Consider the following 21901-nt stretch of genomic DNA (forward strand, 5'->3'; position numbering starts at 1 on the left):
AAATGGATGGGCAAAAATACACCATGCTAACACTCATTAAAAGAAACTAGGGGTGGCTATATTAATTTCAGACAAAGGCAACTTCAGAACAAGGAAAGTTACCGGAGATAAAGAAGGTCATTACATAATGATAAGGGATCAGTTCTCCAAGAAGACATAACAATCATTAACAGCTACGCACCTAAAAACAGAGGGTCAAAATACATGAGGCAAATACTGATAAAGCTGCAGGGATAAATAAATGAATCCACTATTGTAGTTGGAGACTTCAACACATCTCTATCAGAATGGACAGATCCAGCAAGGAGAAAATCAATAAGTACATAGTTGAACTCAACAATACCATCAATCAACTGGCTGTAATTCACATCTATAGACTACTTCATCCAACAATAACAGAATACACTTGCTGCTCATATGGAACATTCACCAAGATAGACCACATTCTGGGCGATAAAAACACTTCAACAAATTTAAAGGATAAAGAAAATAAACATTAAAATCATACAATGCCTGCTCTCAGACCACAGTGGAATTAAACTATAAATCAATAACAGAAAAATAGCTGAAAAAATCTCAAAATATTTTGAAATAAATGAAAATGAAATTGCAACATCAAAATTTGTGGGATACAGCAAAATCAATACTTAGAGGAAAATTTATAGAATTGAATTCATATATCAGAAAAGAAGAAAGATCTAAATCACCTATAAGCTTCAATTGTCTAAGCTTCCACCTCAGGGCACTAGAAAAAAAAGAGCAAATTAAATCCAAAGTAAGCAAAAGAAGGAAATAATATAAATTAGAGCAGAAATTAATGAAATTGAAAACAGAAAATCACCAAAACCAAAAGCTGGTTCTAAGAAAAAGTCAGTCAATTAATAAGCCTCTAGCCAGGCTAAGAAAAAGAAAAAAAGGAGAGAAGATGCAATTACTAAATCGAAAATTAAAGATGTAACATCACTAGAGATCCCATGGACATGAAAAGGATAATAAAAGATACTATGAACAAGTCTATGCTTGTAAATTTGATAACCTAGATAAAATGGACCAATTCCTTGAAAAACACAGTCTGCCAAAACACACACACACATATATAGGCATATATATGAGGAAATTGAATCAATAATTAATAATCTTTGAAAACAGGCTCAGATGGGATCACAGGTGAATTTGACCAATTCTCAACAATCTCTTCTAGAAAATAGAAGCAGGTGGAATACTTCCTAATTCATTCTATGAAGCCAGAATTACTCTAATAACAAAACCAGACAAAGACATTGCAGAAAAGAAAACTACAGACTAATATCTCTCATGAATATAGATGCAAAAAACTGTTCCTTATCATGCCTTTCTTCTGGTTCTACCACCCTGCTCTGGCTTGTCAGTCCAAGAAAAAAGCCTCCATCATATCTTGTCAGCTTCAAGGGTGGAGAAAACAGAACTATGATGGGGAAAAAATGCTATCCCCCCTTCAACCCTTGTATCAGTTACAAAAAATCTCCAATTTATAATTCCAGTTTACCTTTCATTTTGTTTTTCCGAGTCTTATTCCAAGAGTTCTAATCTGGGACTCTGACTTCAAGGAGGCCCTGAACCAGAAGAAATTACATGCAACATTTTGTGTGTGCACACCCATGTGTATTTTGGGAAGGGTAAATATCCACAGCTTTGAACAAATGACTAAAGAGTTCTGTGCTTCTCCCACCAAATTGGGGTGGGAGGTAAGTATGATGCTCTTTCATGAAATTAGAATTTATGAGCAACATGTTGCTAATTGGAAGTAATATCAAGTATTAATTGGTTTATTTTAAAAGACAGAGAGATACAGAAAAAATTAACATTAAAGACTTGAATTAGGGAATTCCCTGGTGGTCCAGTGGTTAGGACTGTTCTGCTCTCACTTCCGATGGTCAGGGAACTAAAACTCCCACAAGCCACGCGGCCAAAAAAATTTTTTAAAAATTGTAATCTTAAAAAAAAAGACTTTAATTTACAGTTTTTAGTCAAGGCCAGATATGGTTCCATCCTCTATACCTTCTTTATGTTGGAGATGGAATAATATGAATTTATAGTCATGGTCTTAAATATTGCAAAATTATGAATTCACATTCATATTATCAAATAAAGTTTACACTATACTAATATAGCTTTAGGGTTAATTTGAATTTCAATTATTAGGAAACAGGTAACCCATGAATTGTCTATTTATATAGGGTAAGCTTCTGCACTGCCTTCTCCTTGAAGGTAATTTTCTGCCTACTCATCTGGCAGATTCCACATGAGGGAGAAGAGCAAAAATCAGGACTTCCTTGTTTATTGTTCAAAAGTTGCCCAAATTTGGTTGGCACAGATGAGACACCTTTGCCCTCTCAGTGAGTCTTGGACTCTGATGTTCTGCACACTAGAGAGTCATTGTCACCTGCACCTCAACATTACCAAGGTCTCTCTCTCTCTCTCTCTCTCTCTCTCTCTCTCTCTCTCTTTCACACACACACACACACACACACACACACGCTCTGTAAATGTATTGTCGCTCCACTAATGCAGGACTCACTCCTCAACGTGCAACTTGAATCAGACTATCAGACCCTGAAAATCATCCCGCCGGGTCGCGGCTCCTCCTCTGCGTCGGACCAGTTCTCAGGTTTCCAACCGCGACTGATGGACTGCAGATTGGATTGGCTGAGCTAGGTAGAGGAGCAGAGGCTCCACCAAATCACAAATCTAGGATTTTCATCTTTCTTGGTCTCCTCCCTAGAATCCTGGCAACAGATGTGCGTTATTTCTCTTAGGGGAACCCTGCCTGGGGTTGCTATGGAGATAGGACGCTGCGACTTACAGAGCAACTAGGACCCAGAAATCGCCTAGCAGACCTAAGCAAAGCCACTGCCTTGCGTTGCCTCCTTCCATATCTGCACGCCCCCTTCATCCAGAACTTTTTTTCTCTAGACTCCTTCCATGGAAGACTCGACCCCCAGGAAACAAAAAATAGAACACCAAGAACTTGGGGAAACAGGGCGGCCGTGGGAAGAAATGGTAACAACCTCCCGAGATCCTGAACTCGGGTTAACCGAGGCCTCCGAGTCGGAGCAGGGGCCGGAAACTGGACCCCAGCCCAGGAGCAGCCCTCCTGGGATCCCCCAGTCTGGAGCCAGCACGCCTGTGGATGACCTCGTAGGACCAGGTGCTTCATCTCCACCTTCCCCATCTCAGGAGCCCTCTTCCACCCCTCCTCCCCTGGCTCTGGCCTTGCAGGGCCTTATGGCACCATGGCAGTCACACAAGACCACTCGTGTGATTTCTGAAGCTGGGACACCTCACCGTGACCATCTGGGACAATCATCTGATAAAGGAGAATCAACTCCTCATCAAACATGCCAATCAGAGGGAAACATTTTTCATCAGTCTCAGCAAACCAAATGTCACCTGTATGGATCGAGGGATGTGAGCTACAGCAACTCTAAAGGGAAACAGCTGAGATTTGACATGTTTCAAGAAGAAGACTCAAACAGTAACTATGATCTGGATCGGCCTGAGTCTGGGGCTTCTGAAGTGGCCCCCAGTATGCTTGAGATTACCATTCAGAATGCTAAGGCTTACCTACTAAAGTCCAGTAGCAAGTCGGGCTTAAATCTGTAAGTCTTGGAGGAAGGGGGTTGGGGAGAAAGTTGGCAAAGGAAAGGGGGTATGAGTATCTCTGTGTGGGGATGTGTTTCTGTGGGTGAATGGAAATATATCTGAAAAGTCTGTATGAGTGAGAGAGTGACTTAATAACTCTTTGTATCACAGGACTCAAAAATAGGTCACTGGTGGAGATTCTTCTAGCTTCTTTAAAGACCCTAGGTGCACAGAAATAAAATCTAGGAATTATGGAGTCTGGGCTGTGAAAGAAACCATAAAGATAGTGAAGTCCAAGCATCTCTCCAAGATGCTTGTAAAAAAGGACTGTCTACCAAAATGGAAGCATTCTAACTAAGTGCTTATATGGCTTGGTTTTGAGTCCCCTCCCAGGCCAGTGCTAGGGTGATAAATTACCTGCGTTAACCTGGAACTGTCCCGATTGAGCACTGAAAGTTCTGCATCCTGAGAAACCTCTCAGTCCTAGGCAAACCAGGAGAATTGGTCGCTCTACAGGCCACCCCAAAATACATGCCGTTCTCTTCAGATCTCTTAAAATGTGGTGATCAATGGGCCAGGAATGTTCTGACCATCCCATTATAGCTGAAATTCAGATCCTATCGTTGAGTATAGATTTCTAGAGATTCCTGCTGCCAGGGTTACATAACAATAGAGTCAACAGAATTTTAGGGCTAGAAGGGACTTGAGAAAACATCGAATCCAATCCACTTGTTTTTTAAGTGAGGGGACGAAGTCATGGAAAAATTAATTTGCTCAAGGTTTCTCTGGCTTACAGCACTCACTGACTCTTACCTTTCCCTCACGATGCTTTAGCCACATGGCCTCTTCAGGTCCCAGGCTGCTCGCTCTGCCTGAAAGGCTTCTGCCGTAAGTGTTTTGAAGTCTTTGCCTGGCTGGCTTCTCATCTTTTAGGAGTCAGCTTCCACAGAACTCTATTATAACTGCCTGTTCTTTCCTTCATAGCATGTAAGGCCATTTATAATTGTACATAGACTTATAGGCTTATATTTAATGTCTGACTCTCCCACTAAAGTGCAGGGCTTCAGAGTGCAGGGACCATGTGAGTTTTGTACACCACTATATACTTAATGCCTAGCACAGTGCTATCAGCTATTTACTGAATAAAGAATGAATTAGTGAATGGAAGTACAGGAAACACAGCCCGGACCTTTTGAATCTAGTTAATCCACCACGTAATTTGCTGAGATACCTCCTGATTAATCAGCAAACAGTAAATGAATGCCCATTAAATATACAGTATGTGGCAAATGTTTGTAGCTATTACTTGGCTTTTAAAAATATGAGGTATAATTTTAAAGTCTGAAGAATAAGAAACCAATGAATATTTGATGTGAGAAATCCTCACAAAACCCAAACTAAAATATTATTTATAAATTACTGTTTTTAACTACAATTTACTTAAGTTTCAGGGATTTGATTTGCTGCTTAGCAGGGGATTCTATTTGAATTACTGATATAAACTTCCTGTCACAATTCCCTGGGTTAAATAACAAGCATGAATTTATAAACTTTGATGAAATGCCAAAAGAACTCATTATAAACACTTGAAAGTTCAAAATTTAAAACTGAATACAAAACAAAAAAACGGGAAAATTTCGTTTACTGAATGATTTTGTAACTGACATTACTTAAATAGCTACATTTAATTTAATTTCCAAATATTAAGACTCTGAGGTAACAAATGAATACCTTCCATAATATTCACTATTATTTTCTAAGTGCTTTAGAGCCTGTAGTTAAAAATGGCTTTTAGTAAAGGACAACTTTAACTCCATCTCCTATATGCAGACCTTATTTGACAGCCATGAAATCTGTTTTTTTGTTGTTGTTGCAATTAAAACAATACTTGCCTAAAATACAAAATTTCACATTGTTGAATAAAAAGCCTACAGAAAATAATTGCTTGTTTCTTTTTTGCCAGTCATAATATTCCTGTTCATTTATAAAAATAGCAATATGTTGAGAAAGAATATGATATTCTTCATATATAATATTTGTACACTGGCCTTCACATTTGTCCATATAATCTACATATTTTTCTTTGACATTCTTAAGATCCGTTAGGTAGATACAGATATTAAAGAAAAAATAAAATAACTAACCTGGCAGTCCAGTGGTTAAGACTTCGCCTTCCAATGCAGGGGGCGTTGGTTCGATCCCTGATCGGGGAGCTAAGATCCCATAAGCCACACAGCACTGCCAAAAAAAGAAAAGAGAAGTTGCTTTGATTTATTTTATGCTCAAAGTTTTTCTTGGCAAGTGGTAGAAGTTACTGTGTTTTTCTACTAAAAACCTCTCAAGTCTTCGAGTTCTTGAAGTTTCCTAAAAACCCACTGAGAATGCATGAAATGTTTTTCAAATGCTTTTGACAGGGTTATTATCTGGAATTTTCTCTTTTTGGGTAGATATGATCATCTTTCTGAAATGCTGACCAAGGTCTTAGATAAGCGTCCTGAAAATGCTGTGGACATCATTGAAAATGTTAGCCAAGATGTGAAGATGGAACATTTTAGTAAAAAACTGGATACACTCCAAAATGAGAATGAGATGCTTCCAACCTATGAAATAGCAGAGAAGCAAAAAGCTCTTTTTCTCCAGGGAAATTTAGAAGGAGCTGAACAAGAAATGGAAGATGAAATAGTAAGTCACTCCTGTAAGTTTGAATAGGTCAAGCTTACGGTTTTGAGGTGAGCGGGGTGTGGCTTTCAATTCATATCCACTGCCTTTTATAGCTTACTAAATAGTATTGCAGCCTCATTTCACACCACTCATTTCCTTGGTTAGAGTTTCTTATGTTTTCACACAGTGTTTTAGTATTTCAGAGGCTTAGCTGTTTTACATGTTTGTAGGGTTAAACTGCTTGATATCAGAGAAAATGTTTTCTTCATCTTTTATATTCTCCAAAGTACCTGGTACAGACCTGAGTGTGTAGCTGTTTCTTACTAAATATTTGCTGAATGAATGAATAAATGTCACATAATTTAAAGTTAGGCTTTAAATCAAGTTGCATATTTTCCCCTTTAATTTACTGGAAAAATTAAAAGAATTTCTAGTGTCATTTGCATTCTCTTCCAAGGCTACTTCTTCATATTGTGTCTTGACAGTATATATATTATGTCAATGAGACATAATAGGAGAGAAATAAAGTATTTCTTTTAATCCCCATAGATAAATTGCTGAAAATATTTACAAAGTTGGTGACAGAGATAAAAAGTTATCATTTGAGAATAAAATCAGCTGTGTTACTGAAATTTTACCTCCAAATATTTCAAATCAGTATACGCTACTGTTTCCTAAAGGCCTGCATATTTGCAATTTATTCTGCTGAGTAATTTATACCGTACATCTACTGAGCTTCTATGTTCTGTTACCGTTAGACTATTTAAAACTGTCCTCATACTTGCAAATTTGATGTTTGGAGCAACATATGTTCCGAAAAGGACATAGAGTTCAGTCAAAGAAAGAGGAGGAGTAGGGATATGCACAGTAGGTATACCCTCTAGAGCTCCTTAGCTGTTATAGGGAGACACAAATTGACACAGTGAGATATAGAATACTCAGAAGGAACAAGTGATAGGTGTCAAGGATTTGGTATTGGCTTTTTCTAAAAACATCTTACTCCAAACACTTGATCATGTAGCCACATATATTATTGACAGGTCTGGCGGCAAAACAGCACGTGGGGATCAAACAGAAGGCAGGCACTCTCATGCAGGAGTTTATCAAAGAAGGTTAGACTCCAGTGAGAATAGGGCACTGCACTATCTATAGGCACAGTATCACAAGGCAGGGATCTGCGTCCTGAACTCGGTTTGGGGATGAGAATACAGATAAGCTGTTTTGATCTTGGAACCTGAGCCTCTTAATGAGATTCCATCAATTCCTCCCAATAAAGAGTAGGATTGGTTTTAGAGGAAGGATGAACCAAGTCATCAGATGAAGATAAAAAGATCTACCTCAGAGAGTAGAAAGATTCAAGAACAGGAAGACAGGTAGCTCTTGGAAATATGAATACTCTAAACATATCAGTCTGGGACAGATCCCAGACTGATATGTTTAGAGTATTAATATTTCTATTGATGTCTTTGACCAGAATTCCTGTTCTTAGTATTCAGCATTCATTTATTCCTTCACCCATTGATTTGCAAACATACCTACTGCATGCTAGGTACTGAGATATACACATAAAAACGACTCTTCTAACTTTACGTTGGTCACAGTCTAGTGAAAGAGGTAAAAAAAAGATTGTAAAGTTATTTGACTACTGCAGGAATAGAGATATGGTGGAAAAACCAGGGGCTTTCGAATTAGATCTGAATTTGAATCCCAGTTCAATCACTTGTTCCCTGTGTGACTCTAAATGACTAAACCTTTCCAAGCCTCAGGGATAATCACATGTCAACAACTTGAGGGGTAGAGGTCCTATATATAAAGGATCTAGCAGATCCTAGAAACTTAAAGAATAGTAGCAGTTGCTACTGCGTTGTTTTCACAAGCTATGAGCAACTAATTCTGCTATTAGGATCTGGGCAATGCTTTGTAATGGCAGTGATATTTCATTTGCATCATGAAGGATAAGTGGTTCACCAGGTGAAGACTATAAGGCATACAATTCTGGGCCAAAAGCACAATAAAATGTCAGGAAAGATTATTTAGCAGTTGGGAAACTTCAGATTTGAGGGATTTTGAGTGAAGGAAATGAAGCAAGCAAGGTGCTTTAAAGCTAGGCTGCTCACTGTGTGTTGATAAGAAATTGATCTCTTGCATACAGTGGGAAATTAATAGAGGCTTTTAGTAGAGAAAGCATGGGCTGACTTATGGTTTAGGAACATAACTTTGGTAGTAATGTGGAGCAGAATGAAAGAAGAAGGGTTTGAATGGGGACAAGGAAGACAGTATTAGAAGACTTCTGTGACAGGACAGGTCTCCGGGTGGAGACTAGCATGTTAAAGAGGAGGGGATAATGCCAACAGCTTTTTAGGTGGTGGAATCAATAGGACTTTAACTAAATATGAGAGTCAAGGGAGTCAGAGGAGGCAAGGATGACTGAACTTTCTAGTTTGGGAAACTGAGTGATGGTGATATCTTTGGAAAATATTCAGATTGAAAGTTCTCGTAGTTGGCTAGGAATAAGGGTGTGAAATGTAGGAGGAAAGTCAGAGTGAGAGAAGTAGATTTCAAAAACCACCTATCACTTGGGTTGGTGTGGGAGAAATCTTCTAAGCATAAAGTGCTGAGTGATAAGATGACTGAAATGTTGAGGACACCAATATTTAGGCCTCAGTTAATTAAAAAGACTAAGAAGAAATAGTTATAGAGGACAGAGTAGGATCGAGTGCGGGGTGCAGTAGATCCCAAAGAAACAGTCTTACAATCAGATGAGATTAGGGTTGAAAAAAGTCATTATGCTTATTTTGACACTATATTTTTCACCTCAAGTTATAATACAAATAAGAGCAGATCATGTGTGAGAATAGCAAAGTGCTCTTAATTTCTCAGGGTCTAAAGGCTGTCTTGCCAAGTTATCCCTAGCTCAGTTAAGGTTATTTTCTACTTTCTCAAAAATGTTTTTCTAGAGTTCACTTGAGACTCTGTTTTTATTTTCCTGTATTTCTTTTTTGGAATTATTTCTGCTTTTTTCATTTTAAACCCAAAATTATTTGTCATAAGTAGAAGCAAGCATCTGACTAAATGATGTCTTTAAATATAGTCATGCCTGAGCATTTATCTTATTATACATTCCTTTTATTTATCCTGTATATTACACCCATACTGATTTTTATTTACCCTATATCTTACCGTATCCATATTATAAATATTTCTTTAGTAAATGTATGATAATTTATACAAACATATATAAACATATATTTATAAATTTTTTTTCTAAATATCTGTAGGTAGGTTTTGGCAAATATGGCATTTTATTTTTTAATTTTTTAATGTTTTTTGAATTTTATTTTATTTTTACTACAGAAGGTTTTTTTTTTTTTTTTTTTTTTGTGTGTGTGTGGTACGTGGGCCTCTCACTGTCGTGGCCTCTCCCGTTGCGGAGCACAGGCTCCGGACGCACAGGCTCAGCGGCCATGGCTCACGGGCCCAGCCGCTCCGCGGCATGTGGGATCTTCCCGGACCGGGGCACGAACCCGTGTCCCCTGCATCGGCAGGCGGACTCTCAACCACTGCCCCACCAGGGAAGCCCCAGAAGGTTCTTATTGGTTATCTATTTTATACATATTACTGTATGCTATATTTTATTATTTCAAGATAGTAAAGGGGCCACTTAAATATTTCTTATAAGGAGAAGATGTTGGACTTTTTTTTTTCCATGTTAGGTTATTACAAGATATTGAATACAGTTCCCTGTGTTATACAGTAAATCCTTGTTGCTTATCTATTTTATGTATAATAGTTTGTATCTGTTAATCCCATACTCTTAATTTATCCCTCCTCTCCCTTTCTCCTTTGGTAACCATAAATTTGTTTTCTGTGTCTGTGAGTCTGTTTCTGTTTTTTTTTTTTTTTCTTTAAAAAAATATCTTTATTGGAGTATAATTGCTTTACAATGGTGTGCTAGTTTCTGCTTTATAACAAAGTGAATCAGTTATACATATACTTATATCCCTATATCTCTTCCCTCTTGAGTCTCCCTCCCTCCCACCCTCCCTATCCCACCCCTCTAGGTGGTCACAAGGCACCGAGCTGATCTCCCTGTGCTATGCGGCTGCTTCCCACTAGCTATCTATTTTACATTTGGTAGTGTATATATGTCCATGCCACTCTCTCACTTCATCCCAGCTTACCCTTCCCCCTCCCCATATCCTCAAGTCCATGCTCTAGTAGGTCTGTGTCTTTATTCCCGTCTTACCCCTACGTTCTTCATGACATTTTTTTTTTCTTAGATTCCATATATATGTTAGCATATGGTATTTGTCTTTCTCTTTCTGACTTACTTCAATCAGTATGACAGACTCTAGGTCCATTTTGTATATAGATTCATTTACATTAGTTTTTAGATTCTACATATGTGATATATAATATTTGTCTTCCCGTCTTACTTCAATTAGTATGATATTCTCTAGGTCCATCCATGTTGCTGGCAATAGTTCATTCTTATGGCTGAGTAGTATTCCATTGTATACACATACCATATCTTCTTAAAACAGTCGTCTGTTGATGGGAACTTGGGTTGTTTCCATGTCTTGGCTCTTGTAAATAGTGCTGCTATAAACATCAGGGTGCACGTATCTTTTGCAGTTAGTGTCTTTGTTTTCTTCAGATACATATCCAGGCATGGAAGTGCTGGATCATATGGTGGTTCTATTTTAAATTTATAAAGGAACCTCCATACTGTTTTCCATAGTGGCTACACCAATTTACATTCCCACCAACAATGTAGGACAGTTCCTTTTCTCCTTGTAGATTTTTTTGATGATAGCTATTCTGACCAGCGTGAGGTGATACCTATTGTGGTTTTGATTTGTAGTCTCTAATAATTAGTGATTTTGAGCATCTTTTCATGTGCCTGTTGGCCATCTGTATGTCTTCTTTGGAGAAATGTCTATTTAGGTCTTCTGCCCATTTTCTGATTGTGTTGTTTTTTGATATTGAGTTGTATGAGCTGTTTGTATGTTTTGGATATTAACCCCTTGTCAGCAGCATCATTTGCAAATACTTTCTCCCATTCCCTAGGTTGTCTTTGTTTTGTTAATATTTTCTTTTGCTATGCAAAAGCTTGTATGTTTGATTAGGTCCCATTTGTTTATTTTTGCTTTTACTTCTTTTGCCTTGGGATGGGAGACTGATCTAAGAAAATATTGCTACGAGTTATGTCCAAGAATGTTTTACCTATGTTCTCTTCTAGGAGTTTTATGGTGTTGTGACTTATACTCAGGTCTTTAAGCCATTTTCAGTTTATTTTTGTATATGGTGTGAGGGAGTGTACTAATTTCATTGATTTATACGTAGCTGTCCAGCTTTCCCAACACCACTTGCTGAAGAGACTGTCTTTTCTCCATTGTATATTCTTATCTCCTTTGTCATGGATTAATTGGCCATGGCTGTGTGGGTTTATTTCTGGGCTCTCTGTTCCATTGATCTATATGTCTGTTTTTGTGCCAATACCATGCTGATTTGATTACTATAGCATTGTAGTATTGTCTGAAGTATGGGAGGGTTATACCTCCAGCTTTGTTTTTTCCTCAGGATTGCTTTGGCAATTCTGGGTCTTCTGTAGTTCCATATAAATTTTAGAATTAATTGTTCTAGTTCTGTGAAAAATGTCATGGTTTTTAAAAATAGGGATCACATTAATGTAGACTGCAAGCAGTTCTCTTATGGATAAAATATTAATCACAGCAATTGTATTCCCAGGCAGAACACTCTCTTCCAAATGTAATGGAGTCAGCTTTTTATTTTGAACAAGCTGGAGTTGGTTTGGGCACAGATGAGACTTATCGCATATTTCTTGCCCTCAAGCAGCTTACTGACACCCACCCAATCCAAAAATGTCGTTTCTGGGGTAAGATCTTAGGTCTGGAAATGAATTATATTGTAGCTGAAGTGGAATTCCGTGAGGGAGAAGATGAAGAGGAGGTGGAAGAGGAAGAGGTACCTGAAGAGAGGGACAATGGAGACAGTGAAGCTGATGAAGATGAATTACCAAGGTCCTTTTACAAGGCCCCACAGGCTATTCCAAAGGAAGAAAGCAGAACAGGTGCCAACAAATATGTCTATTTTGTTTGCAATGAACCAGGAAGACCATGGGTGAAGTTGCCAGAAGTTACACCTGCACAAATTGTTGTTGCAAGAAAAATCAAGAAATTTTTCACGGGGCGATTGGATACCCCCATCATAAGCTACCCACCCTTCCCAGGAAATGAGAGTAATTACTTACGAGCACAAATTGCCAGAATTTCAGCAGGGACTCATGTCAGCCCTCTAGGATTCTATCATTTTGGTGAAGGAGAAGAGGAGGAAGAAACAGAAGGCAGGCGAGATAGCTTTGAAGAAAACCCTGATTTTGAAGGCATCCAAGTGATTGATCTAGTGGAATCCCTATCCAATTGGGTTCATCATGTACAACATATACTCCCTCAGGTAGGGGCTTTGCAATTCTCAATCTATCATCTAGTCAGCAAATGTTTATTAAATTCTGTCTACAATACATACGATATATACAAGACAAAGGCCTTCAGACTCCAGAGACAATTAAAAAACCTAGTGAAAACAGAGTACTGTATAATTGCCAAGTAGTATAGACCTGTGATCCAAATGTAAATAAAATAAATATTTCTATGGAGTATTTGACAAGTTACATAAGGATTTAGATTTAGGTGTGTTGTGAAATTATTTTTTATATGTTAAATATAGATAGTACATTAATTTTGGTAAGAGTTCTTTTATTCTACTTTTATAATACAAGGAACTTTTTTTTGCCAAGAATGATAAAAGATTCTAACAAAAACAAGTAAACAGTGTTCTATAGCAGTTATACAGAACCTATTCTGCCAGTTGTTCTTTATGGCACTTTATATGTATTATCTCATTTAAAACTCACAACTGTATGAAAGACTAATATCCTTATTTCACAGATGAGGAAATTAAGGCAGAGGGTTTAGGAAATGTCACAAGGGGAATATAGCTAATAAACAACAGGGTCAGATGTGAATGGGCAGAATGGATCCAGAGTCCATACTCTTAATCAATCTGTTAAACTGTCTCATCTGCAGGTAGAAAATCTTCATTATACTTTGATGTACATAAGAGATATTCTTAAATACCTCTAGATGAGTTAATTAAATGAGAAATTATAAGCCCCAAACTCCATACCTAATCTTATTATCACATTTTTGTTATTAATAATAGTACCTTACCTTCACATAAATCAGTAAAATGATTACCTTCTTCACTAAGGTTCTAATGATTTTAATATATAAATGTTCTGTAACTTCAAGAAGTGGGCAGATTCTTGAAATAAATAGTACAGTCTTTTGCTTAAAATAACATTGATCAAAACAGCTTTTGGTAAATATATGTTGAATGAACGATCAATATGCCACATAATGGGATGTCATGCAGATAATTACTTCAATCCAAAAGAATATTTTGATATTTTAAGGTCCTTGTTAGACTACTAAACCTTCCAATATTTATACCCAGGGTCGCTGTAATTGGTTCAACCCCATACAAAAAAGTGAGGAGGAAGAAGAAGCAGAAGAAGAAGAAGAAGAAGAAGAAAGAGGAGAAGAGCTTGACTACATAGAACTGGAAGTAGGGCCTCCTCTCTTGACACCAATCTCTGAAGATTTAGGTAATTTTACACACACTATATGTGTGTGTGTGTGTGTGTGTGTGTGTGTCTGTAGGTGTGTATAGGCATACAAAAGTATGTACACATGTGTACATACAAGCAAACTTTGGAGGTATTGTGGGATAAATTCCAGACCACTGCAATAAAGTGAGTCAATAATTTTTTGGTTTCCCAGTGCACATAAAAATTTTGTTTACACTCTACTGTAGTCTATTAAGTGTGCAATAACATTATTTCCCAAAATATGTACATACCTTAATTAAAAAATACTGTATTGTGGGGGGATGAGAGAATTAAGTGAGGGAGATTAAGAGGTACAAACTTCCAGTTACAAAATAAATGAGTCAAGGGTATGAAATGTACAGTGTGGGGAATATAGTCCAAATAAAAAGGTCTTTGTATGGTGACATACAAAGTGGCTAAACTTGTCGTGGTGATCATTTTGAAATGTATAGAAAAAAATCACTATGTTGTGTAACAGGAACTAACATAGTGTTGTAGGTTAATTATAGTTCAAAAACACAAATATACATGCAAACTCAAAGAAAAAGAAATCAAACTGGAAGAAAAAATATTGTATTGCTAAAAAATGCTAACCATCATCTGAGCCTTCAGCGACTCATAATCTTTTTACTGGTGGGGAGTCTTGCCTTGATGTTGATGGCTGTTGACTAATCAGGGTGGTGGTTGGTGAAGGCTGGGGTCTTAAAATAAGACAAGGAAGTTTACCACATTGACTCTTCCTTTCACAAACAATTTCTCAGTAGCATGCAAAGCTGTTTGATAGCATTTTACTCACAGTAGAACTTCTTTCAAAATTGAAGTCAATCTTCTCAAACTCTGCCACTGCTTTATCAACTAAGTTTATGTCATATTGTAAATCCTTTGTATTCGTTTCAACAATCTTCACAGCATCTTCACCAGTAGATTCCATGTCCATGTCAAGAAACCACCGTCTTTGTTCATCCATAAGAAGCAACTCCTTATCCATTCAAGTTTTATCATGAGATTGCAGCAATTCAGTCACATCTTCAGGCCCCACTTCTAATTCTGGTTCTCTTGTTATTTCTACCACATCTGCAATTACTTCCTCCACTGAACCCTTGAACCCCTCAAAGTCATCTGTGAGGGTTGGAATCAACTTCTTTCCAACTCCTTTAATGTTAATATCTTGACCACTTCCCATGAATCATATATGTTCTTAATGGCATCCAGAAAGGTGAATCCTTTCCAGGTTTTTTCTTTTTGAAATTTTATTTGTTAAATTCTCCCATTTATTTATTTTTTCCTTCCAGTTTTATTGATATAATTGACATACAGCACTGTATAAGTTTAAAGTGTAAGACATAATGATTTGACTAAAATACATCACAAAATGATAACCACAACAAGTTTAGTCACCACCCATTATCTCATATACTTAAAAAAGAAAACAGAAAAAAAATTTTCCTTGTGATGTGATGAGAACTCTCAGGATTTACTCTATTCACACCTTTCATACATAACATACATCAGTGTTAATTATATTAATCATGTTGTACATGACATCTCTAGTACCTACTTATTAGGATGTTTGTACCTTTTGACCACCTTCCTTCAATTTCAATTCCCCCTCCGACAACCCACCGTCTCCGGTAATCACAAATCTGATCTCTTTTTTTTATGAGCTTTTTTGTTTTTGAAGTATAATTGACCTACAGCACAATATTAGTTCCTGGTGCACAACATAATTCACCATTGTTGGAGCAGTCAGAACACGCACAATCTTTATAGAATTAAGTTCTCTGTTTTACATGGGCATAGTTTGTGGTACCCCAAAACAATTACAATACTGACATTAAAGATCACTGATCACAGATCACCATAACAAATACAATAATAATGAAAAAGTCTGAAATACTGAGAGAATTACCAAAATGTTACAGAGACACGAGGTGAGCAACTGCTGTTGGAAAAAATGGTGTCAACAGACTTGCTTGAGGCGGGGTTGCCACAAAATTTCAATTTGTAAAAAACTCCATACCTGTTAAGCACAATAAAACAAGGTATGCCGTACCATGTATGTATACACTGTAATATATATTAATATATATACCAAATACTCTCTCTATATTGATACTATATATGTATATATACACAGGTATTTCCTGCTTTTCAAGATAGCCTTACACCACTTTGCTTTTATGAGAGAACTACATTAGTACCTATTTTCACTGATAGAAATCCAGAGGATTTTCTCGTTTACGAAGGAAAAAAAAAAGGCAAAAATAGCGTTCAGCACTTGTTTTGCAGTGAGCAATTATAGAAGCAGCACACACTTCAATCTGTCAGAGGGGCACCTCCAAGCTCCTTCTCCAGGAACTACACTCAGCATCTCAGCATCAAGTTGCCATAGCTTTGAACTGTGCTTGTGAGCTTCTATACTTTATCTCAGTTAATCTTGTCAATCCATTAGCAAGACGTGTCCTAAGGTAATTGCTTCTTCCCTCTATGTCATTTCAGCTTACAAAAAGTTTCATAGGAATGCTCTACTTTTGGAGAGTGGGGGAAACCTGTGTACACACACACACACACATACACACACACACACTACACTACATGGTAGGAATAAAGAATGTAATGTAGCTCTACTTTTGGATAGCAGGGGAAACCTGTGTACACACACACACACACACACACACACACACACACACTACAGTACATGGTGGGAATAAAGAATGTAATGTAGCTCTACTTTTGGATAGCAGGGGAAATCTGTGTATACACACACACACACACACACACACACACACACACACTACAGTACATGGTGGGAATAAAGAATGTAATGTAGCTGGCCCCACCAAGAACTGTCTAGGACAGAGGTTGCAGGAGTTCACTGCAGAGGAAGTATAAGGTGGCTCTACCTCTTAGTGGAAATGCTGATAGTTACCTTTTTTATCATTCTTGTTTTGCATTCTACAGATCATAAACACATGACATAGTTAAAATATGAGGTACTGTTTTTGTTTTCTAATCTATTATTGCTTTCATATTCTTTTTTTCTTCCTATTCAGTTTTGGAGCATTCATACTTATAACCCTAGCTCTCTTTCATAATGATTTGGTCATCACATATTTTTCCCTCTGCCACATAGGCCTCCTCTTGTAAAACTTATTTTCTCTGCTTTACAAATGTACACACACACACACACACACTATATATATATGTATATATATATATATATACACATGTATGTGTGTAGATACAAAATCTCTATATATGTACACACATTTTGTTTTCAAATTTCATTTTTCCACAACGTTCATATAATACCCTCCTGATCTTATGTTAAGCTGCTTATGTTTTAACTTTATGTGTTTTAAGATTTATAAATACAGCTTTTCTGTTATACAGTATATCCTTGTCTGTTTAGGAGTTAAGTCTATTTTGAATTTCTCTGGTTTACAGAGATCCAGAATATACCGCCTTGGACAACGCGGTTATCCTCAAATCTCATTCCTCAATATGCTATTGCAGTCCTTAGATCTAACCTTTGGACTGGAGCATATGCCTTTTCCAATGGCAAGTAAGTATGTGACAACTTACAAGGCTATTATTTTGATTATTTAACTTCTGGAAATTATAAGTTATCACTGGAATGTCAAGTGTGTATGGCATAAGATTAATTCAAACATCCATCTTATACAACAAAGCATCAAATTTAGAACATTAGAGTAATTCAGACTTCTGCCTTTTCATCTGAATCATCCAATTAATGGGGCTAAAATGTTTTTTCTTCTATGATTAGTTGAGTAATTGATATTCATTTCATGGAGGTAATTCTAAGCAGTATTTAGTTTAAATCTCATCATTTTTGTTGGATATCTTGATAAAAGATAATTTAAAATATGTATGATTTAGACTATCACTTTCAAAAGAATTAGGATAAGAGGATAGTAAACGTCCTTTAATTCCGCACCCAGAGCATACACTTTTGTCTTATGCTTCCATTTCTTAATAACCTAGTGTCAGAAGCTCGGCTGAGCCGGAGAGCTGAGCGGTCAAATGTCAGAGTAGCCATTAAAGCAACACGCCAGAAATGAAAATGTTAAGCCTTTAATCACTTACTGTGATGGTATAACCAAGTTGAAGGACTGATTCCCCCCCTCCCCCCACCCAGTTCCATTTGCCCCCATGGAATAGCACACTGGTGGAAGGTCAGATGGGTCAACAGTTGTGGGGTCATCTCAATGACAAGGAAGTCCCCACATAAGGCTCTTGCAGTTTTAAGGACCTGTGACCAGAGAAAGGTGGGGAGGGCTAGGCAAAAGTACTGGGTACTGAGTCAAGAGTAGGGGAAAGTGTCTATAAGGTCTCCCCTTCTCTCACCTAACCCTCATTAGGAAACCTTGGCAAAGGGGTCTGAAGAAGACCTCCGCTGAAGGCCTCAGATGAAGAGGCCTGGGAATGAAGGCACCTGGGCCAGGAACACAATTGTGTTAAGAGCATGACAGGCCAGAGAGGCCAGAATCCTTGACCACAACGCTCTCTTAAGAGACTGCAGTGCACTGGCTATGCACCAAGTCTGGGGTGGAGAGGGCACTTTTCCCACCGTGAGGCCTAACTAGGTAACGCTTTTGTAATTGCTCAAGGATGGATCCGAAAAATCACACATAGGTTGTTAACCACAAGTTCAACGTCTCACCCAGCCAAGAGTTTCCAAGGTTGGCAACTTCTTAATTCTTTCTTACTCTAAGGAAGGTATGTAAGTTTTAACTTTGTTGCTTTGTTTTTCTGAAAATAATTAAAAGATGAAAGGCTATGGTCCAGGTGTAGGGTACATTTTGACAGGGTCTGGCCCTATGTTTTCTTAACCAGCTTAAGCAGTTTGGATCATAGTAATTCCCTGTGGTAGAAGAATCATTTAGGGATATTTCATCTCTAATGCATTTAAAATATACTGTACTGTTTTAAAATTATGGGACTATGATACTCTACGTACCTTATCCTTACAGAAAAGAAGGATCAATTTTTCTTACTGAAAAATTATACAATGATCTACATTTTTTTTTTAACTTACAGAAAGTTTGAAAATTTCTACATAGGCTGGGGTCATAAATATAGTCCAGACAGCTATACACCTCCAGTTCCACCACCAGTTTATCAAGAGTACCCCAGTGGACCAGAAATTACAGAAATGGATGATCCTAGTGTGGAAGAGGAGCAGGCTTTCAGGGCTGCACAAGAAGCAGCTGTAAATTCAACAGAGGAAAATGAAGAAACTGAGGAAGATGAAGATGAGGAAGATGACTATGACTAATAAAAATAAAATTAGCCCAGTCTTATGAGACTGATACACACACACAATCCTTTTTTGGGACTGATATATATATATATATATATATATATATATATATATATATATGCAACTATTGATGTGCAAAATATCATTCCTTGAAAATATAAAATTAGGAATTTTGTATGTAGAACTATTAATATGTACTTTTAGAAAGATACTCAATGGAATTTTCAGAGGCTAAATGACATTTTCTTACATTACTGTTCTGATGGCTGCAGCTAATGGAATATGTGCCTCTATATTTTTTTCTTTCTTTTTTTTTAAGTCTCAGGTTGAATTTCTAATATGGCAAACATGGAAATACGTAACCCACAAAAGCTCCTTGGGAACTTAAATATTTTTTGAGCATCAAGGAATACTGAGACCAAAAATATTGATAATAACTAAATTAGAGCATGTGTTCTTAAGCAATCTGTGATACTGTGTGCAAATATTGTGTGTATGTATATACATCTATATATGTATTTCCCCCCTGTGGGGAGAGGGTATATAACTCCAACACCTGCTCAAAGACTGTGGGAACACTCAAATTTTTTAACTCTTTTACTTGTTGCTTCTTAAAGAAATGTCTCAATGTAACTCTTCTTTCATCCTATAGAAATTGGTTTTATCTGATTTCAGGGAAAACAATTTGCAGAGATGGCTAGCTGGGACATCCAAAGACTTCCAACTGATATATTTTACCACTGCTTTTCTAAAATTAGTTATTTCCATTCACCAAAATAGTATTTTTAAGTTCTATATGTGATGTGCCAGGCACTGTGGGGCTACTGTTAAAAACTAGACATTGCTCCTGAAATCTTAGCACTTACATTCAAGGAGGGAAACATATAGCAGGTATTGTGATACAAATATTAAACCATAGGACAGTGTCTGTCAAACTCTGTGGTGAAGAACCAATTAAAAAAACAAAACAAAACTTCTAATCCATGGCTATTATCTGTGTAAAATAGAATAAAAGTATGTGAGCGATTGTAACTTCTATAATTATCTTGTCACAGGCTGGCGGTTTGCAGCTCAGCAATCTATACTTTGAGAAACGTTGCTTATCAAACACTTAGAAGGTGCATTTAATACAAACTTGAGCAGTTCAGGAAGCATTTCTAAGTGGAAGCCTTTCTAAAGAGGAGAACTAAGGGGGTAAAGGCCCTAGGAAGCACCAGCTGTATTTTGGCAAAGGTCTTTAGGCTGAAAGGAGTGAAACTTTGAGAGTGGTGAGAGATGAAACTGGAGAGGTATGCAGGGCCCAGACTGTGTGGGATGTTTGGATTTTAACCATGAGCAATGAAGAGGACTCAACTAGAAGTCACAAAATCGCATTTGTATTTTTGAATGGTATGGGGCTTCCGAGTGGGAGATGGACTGACAGAGGATCAAGACAGGGAGACCATTTAGGAGGTTATTACATTGTCTAGGTAAGAGATAATGATGGCATGAAGGAGCGTAACTGCATGGGGATATAGAGTAGAAACCTGTTTACCAGTCTGGATGACAGAATATTAGAAACGATGGTTTCCAGAATTTTCCAGCTGGCAATATTATTTTTTAAGAATATGAAGTTTATGGTTTTGTCAGTTCTTGCTGTTAATACACACTTTTTTTAAACATCTTTATTGGAGTATAACTGTTTTACAATGGTGTGTTAGTTTCTGCTTTATAACAAAGTGAATCAGCTATACATATTATTCATTCTTGGAGTGCAACTTTCTGTATTTGATGCCATAAATAATATTTATAGAACTTCATTCAAACAAGTTCTTGTTCATTTTTTCATGGGGTAGTAGACACTTACTGCTTTTCTTTTTTGTTATTTAATATCCATTTCTTCATCTACCCGGATTTCCTTTTGAGAAATTGCCTCTGTCCCATGGCATATGGTCACATGCTAATCAGACGTGCCCTCTCTGGAATCTGAAATTTGAGCAGACATTCTACCTCTGCTCCTAGCCTGATTGACCCTGCTGTAAATTATGCCATATTCTAGCCCCTACTGTTGCCTTTGTTCTAGCAGAGTTCCCTAGTTACCTATGGATTCTGTGAGCTTCTGATAATTTGAATGAATTCTCTTCTGCTTAAATTGGCCAGAGTAGGATTCTAGCTTGCAACCTTACATGGCAAATCCAACACGAATCTGAAAGTTTCTTTCCTACAGGACACATTAAACACAACACTCTACATCACAGTTGTATAAGTACGAGTGTAAATATTTAACAAAAGCAAATCCCTCTTTTTAGAGCTATGCCTATTAAATATTAAGATTATTTCTAAGTAGGGAGGAGGGAATTTCATTACATATATAATAACAGAAGAAAGCAGAACACTGTAATGGTGAGAGCCTGGAGGTGAGCAGTCTGGGTTCACACTCCGGATGATGACCACTTTCTTGCGCAAATTACTAACCTCTCAGAGTCTCAGCTTCCTCGCAGGCTCATAACAGCACTTGTCTCACAGAACGATTGTGCAGATTAATTAATACACGGAAAATACTGAGAATACCTAAAACAAGTAAGAACCCAATAAATAGCCATATGACTATAATACAAAACCAGTTCTTGAAACATGGATAAGAAATATAAAACCCACAATAC

At 37.2% G+C, this 21901-nt stretch overlaps 2 protein-coding genes across 7 annotated transcripts in view; one reads left to right on the plus strand and one right to left on the minus strand.

The window, feature by feature from the left end:
- Nucleotides 1–21901, minus strand: part of ZUP1 (zinc finger containing ubiquitin peptidase 1) — a 52218-nt gene that overhangs the window by 8454 nt on the left and 21863 nt on the right. For 2 of the 5 annotated variants that reach the window (XR_010836265.1, XR_010836266.1), the window contains exons 11-12: nt 21714–21809; nt 5766–5859 (exon numbers count right to left, since the gene is read on the minus strand). The gene's annotated coding sequence lies outside the window, so the exon portion shown is untranslated. Of the gene's footprint in view, nt 1–5765; nt 5860–17025; nt 21810–21901 lie in introns of those variants that run through there. The other 3 variants (XM_067011706.1, XM_067011704.1, XM_067011702.1) reach the window with 2 other exon arrangements.
- RSPH4A (radial spoke head component 4A) lies at nt 2859–20215 on the plus strand. 2 transcript variants are annotated; one of them, XM_059082973.2, is made up of 6 exons: nt 2859–3638; nt 6069–6303; nt 12034–12759; nt 13822–13972; nt 17423–17540; nt 19037–20215. In XM_059082973.2, the coding sequence occupies exons 1-6, from the start codon at nt 2962–2964 to the stop codon at nt 19272–19274; spliced, it is 2145 nt and encodes a 714-aa protein (XP_058938956.1). In that variant the 5' UTR covers nt 2859–2961; the 3' UTR covers nt 19275–20215. The 2 variants fall into 2 exon arrangements, with proteins under 2 accessions (XP_058938956.1, XP_066867802.1); XM_067011701.1 differs by lacking the exon at nt 13822–13972 and having other exon boundaries at nt 2889–3638; nt 19037–19143.

The sequence above is a fragment of the Kogia breviceps genome, chromosome 13 (assembly GCF_026419965.1).
Source record: "Kogia breviceps isolate mKogBre1 chromosome 13, mKogBre1 haplotype 1, whole genome shotgun sequence".
Lineage (NCBI taxonomy): Eukaryota > Metazoa > Chordata > Mammalia > Artiodactyla > Physeteridae > Kogia > Kogia breviceps.

Bases quoted from the DNA above. Each gene is read 5' to 3' on its own strand.
- RSPH4A (XM_059082973.2), top strand. From the start codon at position 2,962: ATGGAAGACTCGACCCCCAGGAAACAAAAAATAGAACACCAAGAACTT. The intron at 3,639-6,068 runs GTAAGTCTTGGA...CTTTTTGGGTAG, and splicing joins AGCAAGTCGGGCTTAAATCT to ATATGATCATCTTTCTGAAA. The intron at 13,973-17,422 runs GTAATTTTACAC...TCTGGTTTACAG, and splicing joins ACCAATCTCTGAAGATTTAG to AGATCCAGAATATACCGCCT.